General features: G+C 31.9%; 2 protein-coding genes across 2 annotated transcripts; one reads left to right on the forward strand and one right to left on the reverse strand.

The window, feature by feature from the left end:
* Positions 1-3,304: 3,304 nt before the first annotated feature.
* LOC106052432 (HSPB1-associated protein 1-like) lies at positions 3,305-14,639 on the reverse strand. The gene is made up of 7 exons (XM_056025962.1): positions 14,360-14,639; positions 9,688-9,870; positions 8,338-8,470; positions 8,023-8,155; positions 7,437-7,556; positions 6,253-6,375; positions 3,305-4,451 (listed from the first exon to the last, which is right to left on the reverse strand). The coding sequence occupies exons 1-7, from the start codon at positions 14,502-14,504 to the stop codon at positions 3,480-3,482; spliced, it is 1,809 nt and encodes a 602-aa protein (XP_055881937.1). The 5' UTR covers positions 14,505-14,639; the 3' UTR covers positions 3,305-3,479.
* Positions 14,640-14,967: 328 nt separating this feature from the next.
* On the forward strand, positions 14,968-21,078 carry LOC106052424 (uncharacterized). Its single transcript, XM_056025963.1, has 5 exons — positions 14,968-15,211; positions 15,757-15,946; positions 17,083-17,292; positions 18,203-18,408; positions 19,517-21,078. The coding sequence occupies exons 1-5, from the start codon at positions 15,044-15,046 to the stop codon at positions 20,204-20,206; spliced, it is 1,464 nt and encodes a 487-aa protein (XP_055881938.1). The 5' UTR covers positions 14,968-15,043; the 3' UTR covers positions 20,207-21,078.
* Positions 21,079-21,557: the final 479 nt, after the last annotated feature.

The raw sequence follows: 21,557 nt of genomic DNA on the forward strand, positions 1-21,557 counted from the left end.
TAAAACCTTGTTTCGATTTCTTCAAAGGCCAAAATCTGATGATGTTTAAGAGCTGTAATTAGGAGTTGAAAAAATAAAAATAAATAGATCTATATAATGTCTTTACTTTAGAAGGTATTCCTGAAAAGGTGAGTCTCTCTCTTACAGTTTTTATAAACAAAATGTAAGTTACCCCAAAGACCAATCCATATAAATTTTAAAGTGTGCAACAACAAAACACAGAAAAAAAAAAGATTGTTTCAATTGTCACGGACTGGTATGGAACATGGAGCTTTAGAACTTGATGTGGGTACAACCTAACCTGGACATGGTACCTTGCTTCACTGTACACTTTTCTTTTTCTTTTTGAGGGAGAATACAAGGGAGTGCAGGTGTGAGAAAGGTCACTTGGGGTCAAGACCTACCAGACCAGTAGCATGGCTCCTCTCACTCACACACACGCACATAAAGAGAACAGTCTGAACAAAAGCCATACGGTCCAGGGAAGCAGGGTGTGTACAAGGGTATCTAATAACCAGGTGTTTATTGCTACAGTTGGATGAAAACAAACGATAACTTGGCACACAAGGGAAGGGAAGGGGGCGTGGGAGTAAAATAATAAGGTGTGATCAAGCTGATGTGGGCAGCAGTGAGGAGATTTATGGATGGATAGGCAGGTATTAGATTGATAGACAATAGGACAGATACTGAGATAGAAAGATAGGTTGGAAGACATCAAGGAATGGACGGAATGGAGGGAGAAAGTCGCAGATTGTTTAATTCCAACGGACCCTTAAACACAACAAACTATTAATATGCATATTTAATTCAGTAGCTACTCTAATTGGATGTTAATGACTTGTCGTTGACATCGTAAGTTGTTACTGGCAACCACCCTACCCCCGGGGGCCTCTTGTTATAAGGAAAGGAACTCTTCAAAGAGTTTCTTACAAATTATTATGACATCATTATCATTGGCATCACGGTGTGCTGAGATAGGCGGCGAGCTACCAGACGTAAGAGCCACGTGATAGCTAAAAAAAATGCGACTCTGTGTATGTGTGTGCACTTCTAAGTGGATGAAATGGTGTAAGAAGACATGTGTAAACATTCGGCCTTCTGTTTTCTTTTTTTTTTTAATATATGATTCCATAGAAACAAAAAACGAGTTCTATTCCAACCCATTGCCTTTAGAACAAAATAAAGTAAGTCATGTTGATAAATGCATTTTTTAGAAAAGAAGAATTGTATCATTATAGAAGGCCTGAACACTGACCTGCAATGTCACAACCTGTGGGCAGTTTAAACCAATAGCTCTTTGCCACGTCACAGTTCTCCACTGCCCACGGAGTGTGACGTTGTAGGTCAGTATTGAGGTCCTCTATAACGAACGGTTTTAGTGTGAGTGTTAAAGTCAGAAGCAGACCTACGTTGATTATGCAAGCAAAATTTAAACGTGATGGACTCGTGCAGTTCTATTTGCTGATCCTGAAGGCAGCACAAAAACACCGGCCCACAAAAAAGATTGGACCATAGCGCACTGAGCTTATGCTATACTATAGCATTAACGATGCGCTATACAAGAGATATTTAAAAAATAAAAAGCCTACAATGTAAAATTGGACATGTTTCTAAAAGCGATTTTCCTCTTTTTTTTTTTTACGCCTTGCTTCGCACCGCCAAAATGCCGACAGACTAAACATTAGGCTTTAGTGCCGCTATAACAAAATGTGATCATTCATAAAGAAGTACATGTCAACTATATAAAAGAGAGAGAAGACAACTATTCGAATCTTTCACAAAACTTGGATATTTAGAACACTGTGGTATAGGGAAAAAAAAAAGTAAATGTCCTTTAAATCAGTGAGCACACCAGCCCAATTGGAGACAGACATTGTTCTCACGCATGTAAAACAGACATAGATTTTGTTTTTGTTTAAATACCGCGACTTAAATGCAACAGATCAGCCTCCACTTTGGGCCAACACCGAGCCTATGGCAAAACGAAACAGCTGATGACAATATTGAGTTCTCCGATCAAGATCTTTTCACCTGCACAAGAGATTACAGATCAGCAGCACAGTAAAAATGAATGTGTGTAGGGTTACGAACTCGCAGACTGCCCCTGTGGGTCAGTTGTATACAAAGCATTTTACACACAGACACCAGCAGTGACTTGACATGTAAAAACATGTTTCAGCATTGACAGAGTGTAAGACATATTTATTTTCGACTACTTTTGTAATCTTCAAAACAATCGTAGATAATGTAGATGCCATACAGTTGTTTAATATTACGGAATGTCATTTTAAAAAGAAATTAGTCTGTACTGTGTTTGTACTTGCAATCCAAAAAAAAAACAAAAAACTATTTGATACACCTCACAGCTTTAGCAACCAATAGGCTACATAATTATGGGAAAACTAACTAGGTTTCATTCAAATGAAGTTGCATTTCCTACATTTTACACGTGTAACCTCCACCTCATTTTACGCACTTGTGAAACTCCTCAAGATGCAATCATTGCAAGAGTTACTCACCCTTCTCACTGCCCCCCCCTCTCTTATATTGCCACTATCATACAGAATTCTAGACGTGTTTTTTTTTTCCTTAAAGAGTAACCTTTGACCTTTTTTAATCAGCACATGAGGAAGATGAAGGATGGGGTGTTGAGGCATTTTCGTGATGGCAGAAATGTTTACACAGTAAAACAATCAAGAAAACATTTAGTTAACATTGTCTATTAGCAGAAACACATTTTTTTCCCCCTTTAAAGATGAAACCATCATTAGGACCTCAGTTGTATAAATGTAAGCCAATCCATGTTTATGTCTGGTTGGAGTAAGTTCATTTCTAGACTAAACCATATTATCATGTTGAAATCTCTGAGAGGGTTTTTTAGCAACATTTCTTAGATATAGTATTTATAATCGTTTTTTTTTTTATAGTTTGATAAGAGTTGGCATGTGCTAAAAACAAATACACCAACAATTACATTGCAATATAAAGTCTGCAATTAATTTAAGTAGAGGGATCATGAAGCCTAATAAAAAAATAAATTAGTCTACGCTCCAAGTGAGAAAGCAAGTTCTTCCTACTTCATTGAAAAATACAGACAGGCATTTTAGTATCAGGGCAATGGGAAGAGGAGGAAAATGGTGGATAACCAAAGGAAAGTCATAACCTTTGTGTAAGACAAACTGCAGACATTTTGTATTTATTTAAAGCTTCTTGCATAGTGTATTCTATTGTGTTGAGTTTATCTTCAAAAGAACTTTTTAATCAATCTAAATTATTTATTTACGAAAATCACAATTAATATGTGTATAAATTAATTTTGATTTACTAAATAATGAATCACATATTTTTGTATATACATTTAGTACTAGAAGTATACAGGAACAATGATAAACATACAAAAGTTAAACATATGTAACTATCAGGAAACGTTTTTTAAAATTAGCTATAATATATAAATAGTTTTCAAAACCAGGTTATTCCTAGGATTTATTTGATTCAAGACACATTTCAACAAGTTTCTCAGAGAGTATGTTAACAACATCAGGCTGTAAAACACATGCAAGTAAGTTCTCTGCAATGTCCTGCTCATCTAACAACTGCTTGACTCTTGTCTCTATCTGTTCCGTACTAACCAGGTCAGTCTCTACTGTCTGGGAATCACTGTGGAACAAGGAGAAAGTTTGGGCTCTATTGATCTGAGGTTCTTTAGATTGTAAATCCTGCTCTCCCTTCCAGAAGTCAGGAAATTCCAACTGAGGTGCAGTACTGCCATGTGAGTGATTTGTTAAAGAGTTTGTAGTGGCTACATTTGATGCTTCAGCTCTGCCTGCTAGACATTGACAATTGCTTTTTTGACAAAGGTCATGTACGAATGTTAAGTAAGATTTGACAGAACATGAACCCAAAGCATAAATAACACTCAGGTCCCTCTTTGATCCACACTGCAATGCACTAACATCTAAATTTGTGTCACTGTTTTCAGACTGCTGTTTGGCATCACAATGAATTTCAAATGCTAGTATTTCTGAATTCTTATCAAAGGTTTCTTTTTTATCAGTCTCATCACTTGGTATTTGATGGGGAGATTGTTTCTGTATTTTTGCAGTACATCTTATAGAAGATGACTTTCTTTTGATGTGGCTTTTATTTCCATAACACAAGCAAAATGGACTAGGGCCTTGCTTTACAGACATAGTTGTTAATTTGGTGTACAAGATTTTTAAATAATCTTTTCCAGGTAGTTGTACTTCAGGATCTTGGCACAATGAAGCTGCACTGCTATTTTCTTTATCAAATTCTGTACTCTGTTCTTTAGGTGTTTCTTGAAATTTTCTTTCAAATATTTCCCCTACTACATGATGTCTGTTTTCAGTTATCTCCCTTTTGCTCTTCATCAATAAACTCAATGCCGTGTTTAGATATGCCAGGTTTACATCCATGGAATCAAGAGTCTGTTTGATATAAAAGAATAAATGAGATGAAAAAAAAAACAACAATTAATTAAACAAATAGGACAATAAAATGCTCCACATATAATTAAAATTTTAACAACAATTAAGAATTAAATGTTTACAAAAGAGATCTTGATTTGACACACTCAAAATTGGCCTCTGGATAAACCTTCATAAAATAAAAGTTACTGTTACTGACTAAAAGTAAACTAACACCACTGTCAACATTTGGGAATACAGAGCTTAAACAGATAGAAAAGTTATCTACTTAAGCAGGAGCTATCTTAAAAAAATACAGTCTATCTAGGCAAACAAATCAATAAGCCTCGAAATCCTAATTATCATTGTCCCAATGGTCATTTATGCTTGCAAATTGTGGAAATTGTCCATAAAGGTCAAAAAGAGGCTAAACGTGGCTCAGCTGTGATGGCTGAGAATGATCCTAGGAATAACATACCAAGATATGTCACCAACAGAGAAATCTTTTCCAACATGGGTACTCAGCCCGTAAGTGAAGTTGTGACTGAACATCATTTGAGATTTGTGGGACATATCTTTAGACTAGATGAAAAATGTTTAGTAAAGTCAACCATAACATGGAAGCTGAAAAGAAGAAAGCAAAATCTAACATGGCATCATACTTTTTAGAATATCAAGGGCACCAGCTAGGATGGGTAAGGAAGTCACTTATGAAGGATCTCTGTGGAGAGAGCTTGCTGCACTATGCGCCAAATGGTTTGGGAGGAACTAAAGAAGTCTAAGTAAATAAGACAATTTTAAAACATGACCTAGCATGATCCAAAGTAATTTATGATGTGTGAAATTCATATATCAAAAGAATTGAAACATTTTTAAAATGTATAAATGTATACATTTTATTACAAAGCTTTTTATTTTTAACATCTTCTTCTTCTAGCCAGCTTTATTGCTGCTGAGCTGTCAGCTCTTTTGCAGACTCTGCCAAGGAAAAATAGTGTGCTGTTTTCTTCAGTTGTTCAGCACTGCCGTACAGGGTCTTAGGTTATGTTGGGCTGTAGTGGAAGTAGGGTCTGCCTAAGGTGGATTAGGAATGGGCATTCAAAGAGGATATGATTTACGGTTTCATAAGGGTGGGAGCAGAATCTACAAAGAGGGAGTTGTGTGGAATTTCTTTGTTCAGATGGTAATTTAGCAGAGGTGTGTGTCCTGTTCTTAGTTGGAAAATTGTAGATTGTTCTTTGCGGGGGAGGAAGTTAATACTGTCCTGTTTGTTAGGCATAGTCATTTCTTTGTACATGGTAGGACTGTTTCCATCTTGATGCCCATTGGTTGAGCCACTCCTCTTTGTGATTGTTGACTAGCATTGACCTTAGTGTGAGGTAGTTAACAGATCTATCTGGTTGTTCCACAGATGATCCTGCTTTGATAGATTATCTTCCTTTTCATTTCCCATGATGCCAATGTGTCCATGTGATTTTGATATTTAATTTTGATAACATCTGAAGGATTATCACAATTAGTGTTGTCAACTCTCTTGGGCTGTTTGAGGTGCTGCTGTTAAGTGCTTGCAGAGTGGATTGGGAGTCTGTAAAGACAACAATATCTGATGGTGATTGCACTCCTTCATATACTTTGTTTTCCACTGTCTGTAGTACTATGGTAATTGCCTCAATTTCGGCTTGGAAGTTTGAGCAGTAATCGCCACAGTGTGCACTTATTTCAAAGTAAACATTTTAACAAATAAATATATTTATTTATCATTACAGTGTCATGATAAAATCTTCAAAACATAGGATTAATAGTGTAAAACAATGCAACAAACCTCTTTTGGGTTAATCCAATTAGCTTTCATCAGATTATTTTCACTTAAATCCAGAGTTGGCAAGAGACCAGTAATAAGACAACGGGTCACAGCTTCTGTAACATGACTCTGACAGTCAACTTTCTGTCAATATTAAAATATACACAAAATAAAATATAACATTTTGAATTCAATTAAAAACAACAGCAAAAAAAAAAAAAAAATTAAATTGTATTATTTCTACTATTAGGATAGAACACATTTTCATAGTTTATAAATTACAGATGTTCCTTCAAAAAGTAAAAGTAAAGTTCCTCTGTCAGTTTGAATCAAAACCCTTGACCATGTGTCACCACACCCCATTATTTGTACTTTAATAATTTTTTTTAGCTTACTTTGAATCTGCAATCTATGGGGCAGATGATGTAAAGGTCATTTGTTTCTGTGGCCCACGGTTAATGGGGTTGTCATTTGGCCAGCATAATAACCAACTGTTTTTACTTTCCCCAACTATTGTCAGGTTCCCATTAGAGCAGGGTAGACTCAGAGGCGCCCTAAAGATCCTGAAATAAAAAATACCAGTCTTCACCAGGATTTGAACCTGGGACCCATCAGTTTGGAAGCAAAGCCCTTTATTACTCAGCCACTGCATTAACAATATGCTTATCCATGTTCCAATCTAGCCATGCATGTTAATCAGAAACTTAAATTCTGCTACGTCATTGGTTTTCCTGGCAACCCATTACATGGTCTGATAGCTCTAGGGAAGGAGAAGCACTTGTACTAATTTGTTTTAGCATGTGGAATCTCTTAGACCTATGTACCAATCGAGCACATTTAAAAAAAAATCCCATCAAAGCATTATCAAATAAACATTTATAATAATGAACAGAATACTGAGCACAAATCTAACTGTCCCATTTCATGATTCCTTCAGTATTGTTAAGGCAATGACCTAAAAAAACAACTTTGAAGGCAGAGAATTAAAAGATTTAAAAAAAAAAGGAAAAGAAAAGAAAAAACAGATATTTGGGTAGCAATGAAATAATGAGCTATCTTATGCTTTGTAGATTGCCTGAAAACAAAAAAGGTTTGAGACAGATGGTATGAAGTTGTTAAGTCAACACTAATGTCCCAACAAAACAATTTCCAAGAATTAAGCAATGTAGAAACATGGCAAGAGGGAAAAAAAAAGCAACACTTACCAATGGCACCCATATGTTAACACTTATTGATGGTTCAAGAGATTCAACATAATGCCACCAATGTCTAGGTACATACAATGTTTGTCCTGGGCACAGTTCTACTATTACTGGATGAGTGAACTAGACATGAAAATTAGAGAGTTTTATGTATAAAAATGTACAAAAATAATTATAATATTAAATTTCAGTATAAATATATATATATATATATATATATATATATATATATATATATATATATATATATATATATATATATATATATATATATATATATATATATATATATATTCTTTTGGAAATGTGAAAAAATTCCCATGAAATTTGATTTAACAAGGTTGGATAGTATTAGGCTGAACATTTTTTTAAAATGTCATCATTCAAATCAAAAATTTAAAAAATTCAAATTTACAGGGAGATTTTAAACTGATTTTGTTAATAAATTTATATGCAAAAGAAAAGTGAATTATAATATAATATATGATTATAATAGAGCAAAAATTCAAACTAGTTTGAATCAAAACCCTTGACCATGTGTCACCACACCCCATTATTTGTACTTTAATGATAATTGTTTTTAGCTTACTTTGAACTTGGGATGTTTAGTGAGATCTGGATTTCTTAAGTTGACCAATGTGAAAATGCTTGATTCCTCATATGGAATACGTGTAGGGTACAAATATCGACTGTCTTCAGGAGGAAATAAAATCCACAATTTTCTTGAAAAGAATTCATTATTTTAATAAATTTCATAGAAGACACAACATTATTATGTTAGACAGTCAGTAATTTTAGTTTGTGTTCATTTAACAGTCAAGAAAGTTAATTTAAAAAAAAACAATAAAAAATTGCTGAACTTAAGAGTAATAATATAATATATAGCATACAAAATATTCTTAACCTGCCATAGATCTGTACTACTAAATTGAATCCATATGTATCTTGGTGGCCAGGAGTATTGGCACCTTCACTGCCTAACCAAATAGTACTATCATAGCCATCAAAATCTTGTAAGCCAAAATCTCTCCATTGAACTGAAATTATATTCACAAAAAAAAAATATAATAATAATTAAAAAAACAAGAAAATCATTAATTTTACATAAATTTTGAGATAATCTTTATTGAAAGGCCTGGGTAAAGAACAAGTCTGATATCTGTAATTAACTGCCAGTTCAAATTTTAATTTTATTTTAAAAGGTTTTCCTGCTGACCCATTGTCTTGACATATGGTTCCAATTAGTTAGAATGATGTGGTTCATGTCATGCACATATTAAGTTGTTTCTTTGTTCTGTGTTTCTCTTTTATGCACCATAGTATCTTATGTGCTGTTGCCAGATGCGCTCTTCAAATGTTATTGTTTCTTGTTTTCAGCTTGGATGGCTGGTTCTTTGTTGTTCCCCAGTACTGAGTAAGTTAATTTTGTTCTACTTTTATCTTTATTTTGTTGCTCCAAATCAATTCATCATTATGGTCATGTTGAGTGGGGATCACAAGGAATTCATATTTATCTTCTTTAGGGACTCAAGTTTGTGAGTCTATTCAAGCTTGATCTGAATATAGACTGCAGGGTTTTTACAGGCCATGCATAGTTGTAGTGCATGGGTCGTATTGTTTGGCATTGATATTACTTGTGTACATTTAATACAATTAATATAATAAGTTGATGGATTGCCCAGGCAGATGAGCCAAGGCAAAACAACCAGTATAGAGCTTTTGTATTTTTGTCCTGTTACTTGTGTCAAATGTCTATAAAATATGTTACATTCATTGTCAGTTTTAAGCTGTACATCCCAGTGTGTGTACTAGATGAAAAACATACATTTAAATCTGTAGCTCTTTAAGAAAAAAACTGATATTTTGTCTGAGTCATTAGGCAAAAGAAGATTCCCTTTGGGGTGCCATAGAACTTAGTTCATTACAACAACCCTGTTACAATCCACACCATGTTCCTAAAGGGGTCGTTCTGTGGTGAACAGTCAAACAGCCAAGTCACTGTGGTACATTAAAAGGAAAATGGAGGAAATTCCCCGGTGTGCTTAGCCTTCAGCCTCACCTCTAGTCCAAGAGTCTTTGGAATAGCCATTGGAAATAGGCTTTGATCTATTTACATCTCCTTAGATCCCTCCCAGACAGACGAAGCTTTTATTGGCCCAGTGTTTCAAGTTTATGACTCAACTCTCCTGACAATTACAAAGTTGAAATCATTAGGTCAACACCACTTGTAACAATAGTGAGAGATTTGATTTACCTTCTTTGAAAATGTGAGGAACGTCTGAAAACATATCTTTCATATATTTATAATCAATGTAGCAAGAATACTTTTCTCTGCAATAATCTACCAATGGTCCATCTCGAGAATCATCATGAAGCCATTCATTGAACTGTTTTATTGTGATCATATGATAATCATAATGTGTCTCCATTTTTTGCCCTTCAAAAACAAACACAATAAGTTTAATGTTAATAAACAATCAAATTATGATTTGGACACATACAAATGTAATAGTTAAATGTTTATTCAATAATTAGCATATATAAATATTTATACCAGTATATTTGCAAATAGTTTTAATCTATTAGATGTAAAAAACAAGATTTCAATTCACACAAGCAGTCACATAATGATTCCATCCATTATTAAGCCTTTTTTATTTCTCTCCATCTATACATTTATGTATGTCTAGAAGTCATATATAATGCATGTTTCACAAATTTTTTAAAATAAATGATTATAATTATATCTGCAGCATGTTGGAATGGATTTATATGATTTTAGAAATTAAGTTGTTTGTTTTTTTTGCTAGCCTACAAAAATGGAACATATTTAGGCTAATGTTTAGGCTTTTTATTCGTTTTTTTCTGTAAAAAAAAAATAAAATAAATTTAGAACTTATTTTTACTAAATTATATCCCTTCTCTTTGGGATGGAGATATTTCTGACAACTGCTTAGTGGCTAAAGGGTTCAGTTGAAACAAGGTAACAAGGCTTATAGACTATAGATCTAGTTACATTTACATACTATTTCACTATACTATATGGGAGATGATGTGTCATAACCACAAAACATTGTAACTTGGGACTGATGTAAGTTTTGTAACATGAGGACCTCCTGTTTTTGCTTATTAAATTTATTTACATTTATTTAGACTATAATTATAATAATTAGTATATAATAATCTATATTACCATTACTTTTACATACTGTTTCACTATACTATATGGGAGATGATGTGTCATAACCACAAAACATTGTAACTTGGGACTGATGTAAGTTTTGTAACATGAGGATCTCCTGTTTTTGCTTATTAAATTTATTTACATTTATTTAGACTATAATTATAATAATTAGTATATAATAATCTATATTACCATTACTAATCATACTTACTGTAAGTTACTCATTTAAAAATGATTTACATCAGTGTCATTACCATTTATGATTTACTATCATGACATTAGTATCATGAATATTCTTAATCAAAAATAAATCTTGACTTTTACTGAAACTAGAACTAAATCTAGATTATAGACTTTATAAACTATAGATCTAGATCTATCAAGTAGATCCAGAGTAGTTTATGCTATTCGGACACCTATAGGCCCAAATTTGAAAGTTTGACTTTGACAGTGCATTATTTTACAATGGTCTGACATAGAAAAGAAAATTACATATCAAAATCTTCTATAGTGAAAGGAGAATAAGGATGACTACTTATATTTGTTCCCCAAACGTATATTTGTTATTATATTTAAGGTCAAAGAGGCGGTGTGTTTTCATTTAATTCGGACACATTTGACCCACATTATTTGATTCCGGACACTATAATTTATTTCGGACAGTCTCTATATTTAGGCATCAATAAACTCAGATTTTAATTCTATATTAACATTAACTAAATTTTAAGATCCCCAGGCATAGCCCCTCACATGAAATCATTAGGATGTTTTCAAACTATGCATAAATACGAACACAAAAAATAAAAATATGAACACACTTATTCTACCAAAATTAGGTCACTGGAATAGTGATTTCTGCACCGACTTTTAGACTTATTTTATGTTTGTTTATTTTATCATATTTTATGTGTGTTGAATGTTTGGGGTTTGCATGATTAGATGTGTGTTGAATGTTTGTGTTTTTTTTGTTTATTAATTTAATAAATTTCTAATACAGATGATCTTTTGTAGTATAGTAGGCCCCTACAGGTTACGATAGCCATTCTTGCCTAACTGAATCCTCTATATTCACTCTATATAAATCTAGATCTATCTAGTAGGTCTAGATCTAAGCATTTAACTTCATTCAATGTACCAAGCTCACTCCAAACATTTGCCCATTTATTCTCTATTTAAAAAAAACAACAACAAACGAACAAATATAATATAAGATCATTTTTATTGATGTCCAAAACTGGCTGTCCGAAATAAATTTTGGTAAGAAAATCGTAATTTAATTCGGACACCGTATTAATTTTTTTTGGTATGGAATTAGAAAACTTGGCTTATGAATCAAATAAATTAGCTCCAAAAACAGAATAAATATTCCCGGGCTCATTAGTATAGACTTAGCCAATCAAAAAATATAGTCTTAACTCTAGGAAGAGCTAAAGTCATCCGGGTAACATAGGAAAAAAAAACCACCTGACTAACAAATTTGAAATTCGATTTTCTTACATAAAAAGACACCTAAATGGAAGGAAATTGGGTTAGAAGCATTGGAAAATGGACAAGCACATTATTATTATACAGCACGCTAGTTTTATAATTAGGTACTTCAACATCGCTATTTTTGTACGCCGGAAGTGTGTTTAAAAACTGGTCCTCATGGTTTCGGTCGCGTCCCCGGTTACCGTCGGAAAAGTGCGTAAAACGTCATTATTTTTTAACAGATCTTCTAGATTAGAGTATCATTTTGTCGGGGAGAAAATGGCGATACTTTTGATACCAAATTTGACGGGATTGATTTACTAGATCGTTTTTTTTTAAGTTTCCAAAATTAGGGTGTGTTCCAGATATGATTACTTTTTTATTTTTGTTTTGTAATTATTTATATTGGTTAGTAATTTGTAGTATCCATATCTACATAAGAATCACGTGTGATTATAAAGCTATTTTGGATGGCACTCTTGGTATATGAATGCCAAAATGACCACCAAATCGAAAGTAGCCATTTTGCTATCAATTCTACCGGAAGTAGTAATAAAATACTTATAAAATATAATAAAAACGAAGTTTCCTTGTTTATTAATATAGATAATGAAGCAAAAAAACTCGTATTAATGTAGATCTAGATTTAGTTAGTAATAGATCTAGAGAAGCAACAGATAATGTAGAAAAATCAAATTATTGTTTTAATCATACACTAGAGTGTAGATCTAGGTCTAATACTTAGATTTAGGCTTAGACTTAGATCTATTTTCTAGAATAGGAACAGATGCTTAGAATGAAATCTAGAATAAGAATTAGATAAGATAGATTAGATCTTTAATTGATATATATACTAGTCTAGTCTATACTTAATTGTCTTAATAAACTAATAGGCTACTAGTTTCTAGATCTAGAATGTTGAGGACTAAATTTAGATCTATTTTTCTATGTGAAATTTAATGGGAGAAAATCTGAGAAATAGCCTAAAAACTAAAACAGCTTTTTAATATAGGCTATATTGTTATAAATTAGATCTAGATGTTATATTATAAGTTTGTTTAGATTATGTCTGTATATATAATATATATATATATAGACTCAGTATATTTTAAACTTTATAAAAGAGACATTCTGATATCTAATTTTGGCAATTTGACTAATTGTATTGATTTCTATTGCCTATTGCCTCGCTTTCCCCCCCCCCCCCCACATCCAAATATTTTGTAATTTTACATCTGCATTTTTTTTTTAAATAAAAAAAAAGGTCAATATTTTAAAAATGTTTTTTAAAGATAACTTTTTCATACTCCAGCTGTTTAAAGTCTCCTTTTAATTTTATGATTAAATATTAAGAAATAAAAACAAGTTCTCGTCAATATTTGAAAAAAATCTAGCTGTTCCCGTAGTACAATTTTTAAAAATAAATGTCACAATTTTGAATTGCTTTTTTTTTTCTTTAAAATTATTATTTATTTTTGTAGCAAATAACATGTTTAAAGTTTCTTGAAAATTTGAAATGGTAATATTAATAAATAAAAAAGTTGTGCTTGAATAAGTCAAATTCCGACCAAATTCGTCGGTTCTATTTTTAGCTTTGTCTGGCTGTAAAAGTATAAAAAATAGATTTAGATGAAAGATTTGGGGGTTATAAAATGATATAAAGAACATGTAAGTCTCCTGAAAATTTGAAATGGAAATATTGACAAATAAAAAAAAGTTGTGCATTAATTAAGTCAAATTTCGACCAAATTTGTCGTCTCTATTTTCAGCTTCGCCCGGCTGGAAAAGTATGAAAAATCGGTTTAGATGTAAGATTGGGGTAGTATTACGTTTTAAATAACATGCATAAAGTCTTCTGAAAATTTGAACCAAAAATATTGAATAATAAGAAAGATATGCATGCCTTAATAACAAAAAGTCAAAATTCGGGTACCTAAATTTTTTATTGAATACAAAGCCAAAGAAGGAAAAAAAAATAAATACAAAAAAAATCATAACTTTGCTTCTACTTATCATAGAAACATAAATTTGATATTTTTGTAAATGGGACACCAAGCTCTATTTAATGATATCAATTACAAAACAATATGATCAAAACAAATTTTTTTGTTGAAGTGCCTATTATAATACATATTAAAATAATTATTTAATGACCACAAAAAACAGCGAATGTCCGAATTCATGTAATGTCCGAAATAAATAAACTACTAGATCTATATATCATAATAGTAGATCTATATCACAATTGAATTACTCTAATTTTAATACTTACCACATGATTTTTCGGAAACTCTGCATGAAAACAATTTTGAATCTAAAATTTCTGATAAATAATCAAAATTCCAAGACTGACATGACCACTTTTCTGTTATAGTTGGAAATAATAGTGGTAGTGATAGATTTTCAATGTTTGCCATGATTTGTTAATTTTTTTCCAACGCTGGTTACAATTAAAGGGCAAAAGTTATACCATTTTTGATTTTATGATTATCTCTAGTATAATTAAGGCATTAAGGTTACGTAGGAGGTCGATATATTTAAACACAAAATTTAAAAACTGTAATTTTTTGATGATTTGTAACAACACTGACATATACAGATCTAGATTTTTATATACCTTAGAATTTTCGCATTTTATTGGTATGGTCTTATTTACCATTTAACACATCATTTAATACATGCATAGACTAGTTTAACAGTTATATTAAAATATTTTTTTCATTTAAATAATAGAAGATATACTAGAAGAATTAAATGAGTTTTAAACTCTTATGAGTTAACATTGTAAACTATAGGCCAGAATAACATTCATTACAAAATTAGTGCGATACTTTAATCTTGACATCTATATTTAGGTTGTACATGAACATTAAAAAGTTTGAATGTTTACTAAGTACCTAATGCTAAGCTGAAACGAAGAATTAGGATCTTGAAATCTCTTTCTCAATGCACAATCATGACTAGATCTAGCACTAGGTCTTTGCAGTTATTATTAATTTTCAGATTATTGTTGATTTTTACAAAACTGAGTTATATTGCAAGCCTATCTTTAACTATTGGAACTTGTAATTTATGGAATGTTATGTTCAATTGGAGAGTAAGAGTTCAACATATCGCTGAACTTGTAAGTAATACTAAGTAGACTACTAACGAGTAACGCCAACGGTAACTAGATTGTAAATTTACTAAGCCTAAGTCTAAGACCTAAGTAATAACTAAATTTACTATAGTCTGTAAAGACAGTAAAGTCAGTCTAAAGTAGAACTCTAAACAAAAAATACATCATCTCATGTCTGATGTCATGATTATGAAAAATTTAGTCAGAAAAACATCAATTACTAAGTTATTTAAAATAAAATGAAAAGATTAATATATTCTTTATCTGTAAATTTACTGTAAATCATTAGTAAATGAAAACACATACTAGATACATATATAAATTAATAATATAATTATAATAGAATATAAAAAAATAGTATTTTGTATAGATTCTAGATCTATCCGATCATCTATTAATCTATATATCAAAAAGTGCCAAAACCATCAGAGTTACCATTTAATAAGAAATATGAGAAATAAAAACAGCTATTGTTTTTTTATCATTTAGAGTCTATATCAGTAGGCGATAGGAAAAAAAAATATAATATAAAATTATTTATTTTTTTTTAGATTAAAGAAAATGAAATTGACATAATGGCATTCCAAGAGGTGCGTCAGACAGTTTTGAAAACATATCCAGCTACATCACAACTAGATGAGTTTAAAAGTTTACTGCCAGAATTTAAATGGACTTTCTCAAGGGTTGCAGGAGAAGTATCTAAGCCATTGAATTCTTATTGGTATGAATGGAATAAAGAAGGTACGTTTAAACTGGTTGACATGAATTTGTGGGGAAATTTTTATTATTTATGTTTAGTTCTTTTCTTGTATATTCATTATCTTACATATCCTCATCTCTTTTTGCAGAGCATTAAATAGCAACATAACTTTTACTGTGGCTCTATATTTTCAGGAGTGTTATGACATGTCAAGAATGTTTTTTTTTTTTTTAATGAAGATGTTAGTATACATTTTGTGTATGATTATTTATTAACTGTAGAGGCTGGGCATGGTAATAAGAGAATGATGATGAAAGAGATGAAATTTAAACAAATGGGAACATTAAAGTAGGAGTTGAGTGTGTTTAAAAAAAAAAGTCAAGTACCCCTTTCTGACCATGTGATCTATGGGGCAGATCATGTTAAGGTCATCTGTTTCTGCGGCCCACAGTTAACAATGGTGTCATGGGCCAGCACAATGACCAACTGCCTTTACTTTTCTCCAACTAATGGAGTTGGGTAGACACTTATTTGAACGCAAGACCCATCTGTTCCAAAGCCAAGCACTTTTAAAAAACAGTCACCATGCCCCTTAGTGTGATGAAGTTAGTTTTGTTAAAATCTGATATTATCAGGTGTTAGAAATTGTATTGCTGATGATTGAACTTTTAAAGAGATTCTGTAACTTGATGTGAATTTTAATTTAGATGTGTTTGTAATTTGGATTTACACCTACATGCCAGATTACAACCTGTATGGAAGGATGGCTTATAGCTGGTGGTGTGCTATGTTGTCACAATAATCCCAAGTTTGAACCCTGTCTTGTTCTATCCCCTGCAGGAGGTTTGGACATAATAATCTTCATTTCTGAGGGAACATCAGAAACCTAAAAAGAAAAACAACATAAGGACTTGCTGTTATTCCAATCCTTGCAGCAGCACCTTCTCTCATGCTACGTTTAGCCTATTAATATAGTTTTTCATCTTAACATTTTTTTTCTACTATGCTATTATTTAGCTATCCTCAGGAAAAACATGCAACCTCTCATGGGGAGTAGGACTGAATGTGCATTATCTTAGAGCTTTGCTTCAATATGGTGTGACATAGTTTTCAGTTACCTTGACATTATTAAATAGTTACTATAATTTTTTTTTATTTATTTTCTAACATTGTTAAGGTCTTGGCATATTAAGCAGAAAACAAATCATAGCATCCACTGTGATCAATTTTACAAGTGTTGGACAGACGGATACAAATCCAAGGATAGCGCTACATGTTAAGATTAGGTTGGATCCTTCCACTTTTGTCAATGTTATTGTGGTGCACTTTTCATATGATAGACATCAACAATGTTCAAATGCTGAAGAACTTATGAGGTACATCTCCAGTAAGTAAACATTAAAGTAGAAGTATATAATATTACTATGCCTTTTTTTTAATCACTGAAAATTATGCTTGAAAAAAAAAAGATTAAGTTTGAGCTTAATTAAAGCTACTATGCTTTATTTGAGAGGTAAAACAAACTATAGGATACACTGAAGGCTAGCTAAACCAGTGTTAAATGAATGAGTTCAAAGAAGGGCTAGTTAAACTAGTATTAAATGAATGAGTTCAAAGAAGGCTAGTTAAACCAGTGTTAAATGAATAGTTCAAAGAAGGGCTAGCTAAACCAGTGTTAAATGAATGAGTTAAAAGAAGGCTAGCTAAACCAGTGTTAAATGAATGAGTTAAAAGAAGTGCTAGTTAAAGCAGTGACTCTTAAGAAAGGGCTAGCAAAACTATTGAGCCTCGTGAAGCTCTGCTTGGGCTATGTAGAGAGCAATCTATGTCTGTAGTAAAGGAATGAAACAGACATGATAATTGTGTTCTCTGGTGAAAACAATACAGAACATTTTGCTAAGAATAAAACACACACCCATAAACTTGTATTTTAACTTAAACAATGTATTTATAATAAACCACACACACATTCCCCTATGAAGGAGTGCTGCTACACATACCATCTTTTTTTACAACTCACTCTGTCTGTCTGGTACAATTTTTGTACACATTATTTCTCCCACGCCCAATCTTGGATCAAGTTGAAATTTTTTCGATTAATAATTCCTCCACCTGACAACACAAGAATCGGTTTAAAAAATTAGTCAATTATTTAATACATTCTTGGTAATTAATTATTTTGTTTGGTATTGAACAAGGGAAAGAAATCATTAATTTTTTTTTATTGATTCTTAAAGATGTAAGATGTAATGGCAAATAAGTTTATATGTTGTTGTTTTGTTTTTTTACAAATTTAGCACTGGAACTTTTCAATGTAATAATACTTGGTGACTTCAATGCTTACACTGACTTTCCTGGACCAATGGACATGTTTACATCCAAAAGGCAGTCCTCCTGCTTTATTAAACGCTACCCCAATTTAAGTTATCTTATAGGTACTTTCAAGGATGCCTGGATTTCCTTTGATAGTCATGATTCTACAGGTTTCACTTTCAGTAACATGGTAAGTTGTATTAATATTAACCAAAGCTCAGTTTATTTAAACATAAATCAAGTGCTTTACTACTCAACCACCATGCCTCCAAGATAAAACAAGTTTTATATTTTTATTTAAGCATTAATATACTTTTTCAGAAGCTTTTAATATAACTATTCTATTTTTAGATGTCGACCAGCCTATGCATGGTACACACCTATATCCTGACATTATTATTGTTGACCTAAGCTATTTCTCCTTTGTATTTCCTTGTATTCTGAAAATCTTTTGTCTGTTGTAATTTTGTCCATTGTTTAGTCTTGCTGAGTATCTTTAAATTAATGTTGATAAACTTGATTTAAAGCTTTTTTATTCTTTCTTTTTTAGTAGATTTTCTAATTGACATACTTATAATACCGGTACATATTGTATTTGTAGAATTCAATATTATTTTCTGAATTGTGTTCTAAAAGACAGGTTAGAGTAGACAAGAATATTTTTTTTTATATTCTTTCAACCATTAGCAACAGTTAGAGGAAGGATTTGACAGTAATAGGACTAATTTGTATCTTGTCATACTGTCACAGGCATTATCATTAACTTCATATACAAAGTCTACAAAATAAAATAGTCATTGTGTATGTATTAGTGTTTTTTTCAAAGACAAAAGTTTATGTCTACCAAGAGTTGCTTTTCCTAGTAGCCTATCATCTTCTCTGATGAATTATTTCTGAAAAAAAGTTAATGCTTATCTCTTAAAAGAAATGGTTATTTTTGCCATAAAATTTTATATATTATCTGCTCTCATTTCATCTCATCACTGGTATTCCAGAACTCTGTACCACTGAGACTAATCGTTATAGTAGCTTGTTGCCTCATCACATACTACAGACCTCTGACATCACAATGAGTTATTGGTTTCCACTGACCACAAGTTGCCATGTCACAGGTCTGTGTTCAGGCCTAATATAGAGATTGGTCTTGGTACCACACAGGGAGTTTGTAGATGTTTAAAATGCAAAATTAGTTGGCAAATCTTATTTATTTTGTTCCCATTTAATATAAAAAGAGTAAAATACAATATTGTAAAATTTGTCATTATATCCTATATTAACATTTACTTTTATATTTTCAGCCAGAGCCAGGACTTGTGAATAGACCAGACCGAATTATCATTTCCAAAAATTTAACAGTGAAGCAAATAAGTGTAACAGGCAATGGACTGGCATATAAAAATAATTTGTATACCTCTGTTTTAAGAAATAGAGCTTTAACTGTGATACAGACATCATATGATTCTTTCATGGGAAGGCATGGCTATTCATGCTTTCATGACTGCGGCCCTCATGGTTCATGCCGCTGTGGAGTTTGCATACATGGAGGGAATAAACTAAACTGTAACATTCCAGACTGTAATGAATGTACAAGTTGGGTGTTTCTTCTTTTCTTGTTCTTTGTGGTTTCCTTTTGTGTTGCGGTGGTAACTCTTTTTTACTCAATGGTCAAAGCCCTGGTTGTCTCATCCCGATTCAATCAAGAGCTTGTCTGGGACATTCTAGGCTACAGATGCTGTTTATTCAACAAAGGACTATTTCTCAAGATAGACATAGTACCTCGTAAATACAAGTCCAAGATGGCCAGCTTCTTTGTTATTTGTAGGTTGCCTCCCTTTGTACTAATGTTTTTAATGTCCATTTATTTATTTTCTTTGCTTTGTTTTTTTAATGTAATATTTAATGACAGCATTAATTTAATTTATTCTGTGTTACCTGAAGAAATGTTTCCATCTGACCATTTAATGGTTTTTACAAAACTATCATTATAATCTATAAACCATGTTTTTTTTTTATCATACTTCAGTTGTAATTAACATGGAAATGTTAGAAATATATTATTCATGATTACAAAACTGTGATATAAAATCTGCGTATTTGTGCAACTCATTTTGTACTGATGGCAGCTTGTTGTTTAATGTTGAAAGTCAACAATCATACTCACTATGATAAAGAATACAAATATATTGGAGAATAGGAAACCTTAAATAATATAAGCTTCCACAATAAAATACTTTTACATTTTCAACATTGACAAAATGGACTTTTTTGTTACATACATGGCCTAAATTGTGCCAAAATATTAAATATAATATGAGATGACAAATGAGGATTTTTTGTAATCTTTTTAACCATAATTACTGGTAACTATTACACTTGTGTATTCATTCTTTTGGTGGCGCATTCTGCCTACAATTTTAAGCAGTACATAATGAAAAATATTACTTTAACCATGTTTTTAAAAATGGTTTATACATCTGTGTATATAATATGCACAACTTATATTAAAAACAAAAGCATACCAGTACTTTTTCATAGGATTTAGCCAGTGCAGCTATTTCAAATCTGATGATAATGGAGTCCTAGTTCATTCTCATTATTGCTATGGAGTATATATAATGCATGTTCTGATGTAACTATAAAAAAGGTGGGCGATGGTTTGGTTGCGTAGGCTGAAAAGATTCTATTGAAATCATGAAGAGGTCTGTGGTTCAAGTTTATAAACACTGGTGTGAAAGTTGAAGATGGGAGAACAAGTGAAAGACACGTCACTGAAGGAGCTGTATTGTTTAGTGAGTTACATCTTGTTATGTCATTTTTAACTTGTTGAATCTGTGTATATTGTTAATAAAAGTTACATTAAGTTTTGTTAAACAAGAAGTTAGTTCAAGTTTATTTGAAGCTATACATTAAGAATTGAATACACCTACATCGGTTTAGTTGTACTAGCTGTTTGGAGCTATGAACCAATGACAGAGTATCAACAATTAGCTAATTCTTTTTTGAAGCTAAGACAGTCTTTGACTTAGTCCTTTTGACTTCCATTGGAGCATATGACTGCAATAGTATTTCGCCTTTGGATTCTTCATTGCTGTTCCGATCAGATGGGTCCATGTCTATTCAGCCATTTTTATCTTGCTCTATTGATATCATCCATGCCGATTGCTTTGGTCTCCCAGCCTTTCTTTTCCTCTGTGATACCAGTCCAGTGCCTGCATTGCAATATATTCCCTTGTTCTTCGGATTGTATGGATAATCCAGCTCAATTTAGTTAAGACAGTACATAGCATCACTTGCCTTTTATCTTTTTTTTTTAAGAAATGGTTTATATGTGTGTGTGTA

Source organism: Biomphalaria glabrata, chromosome 4 (genome assembly GCF_947242115.1).
Source record: "Biomphalaria glabrata chromosome 4, xgBioGlab47.1, whole genome shotgun sequence".
In the NCBI taxonomy this organism is placed as follows: domain Eukaryota; kingdom Metazoa; phylum Mollusca; class Gastropoda; family Planorbidae; genus Biomphalaria; species Biomphalaria glabrata.

Coding starts and splice junctions, on each gene's coding strand:
- LOC106052432 (XM_056025962.1), bottom strand. CDS start 14,504: ATGGCAAACATTGAAAATCTATCACTACCACTATTATTTCCAACTATA. Junction 8,156..8,337: donor GTAGTACAGATCTATGGCAG/GTTAAGAATATT, acceptor ATTCTTTTCAAG/AAAATTGTGGATTTTATTTC. Junction 7,557..8,022: donor CTAAACATCCCAAGTTCAAA/GTAAGCTAAAAA, acceptor TTTCATGTCTAG/TTCACTCATCCAGTAATAGT.
- LOC106052424 (XM_056025963.1), top strand. CDS start 15,044: ATGACTAGATCTAGCACTAGGTCTTTGCAGTTATTATTAATTTTCAGA. Junction 15,947..17,082: donor GTATGAATGGAATAAAGAAG/GTACGTTTAAAC, acceptor AACATTGTTAAG/GTCTTGGCATATTAAGCAGA. Junction 17,293..18,202: donor ACTTATGAGGTACATCTCCA/GTAAGTAAACAT, acceptor TTACAAATTTAG/CACTGGAACTTTTCAATGTA.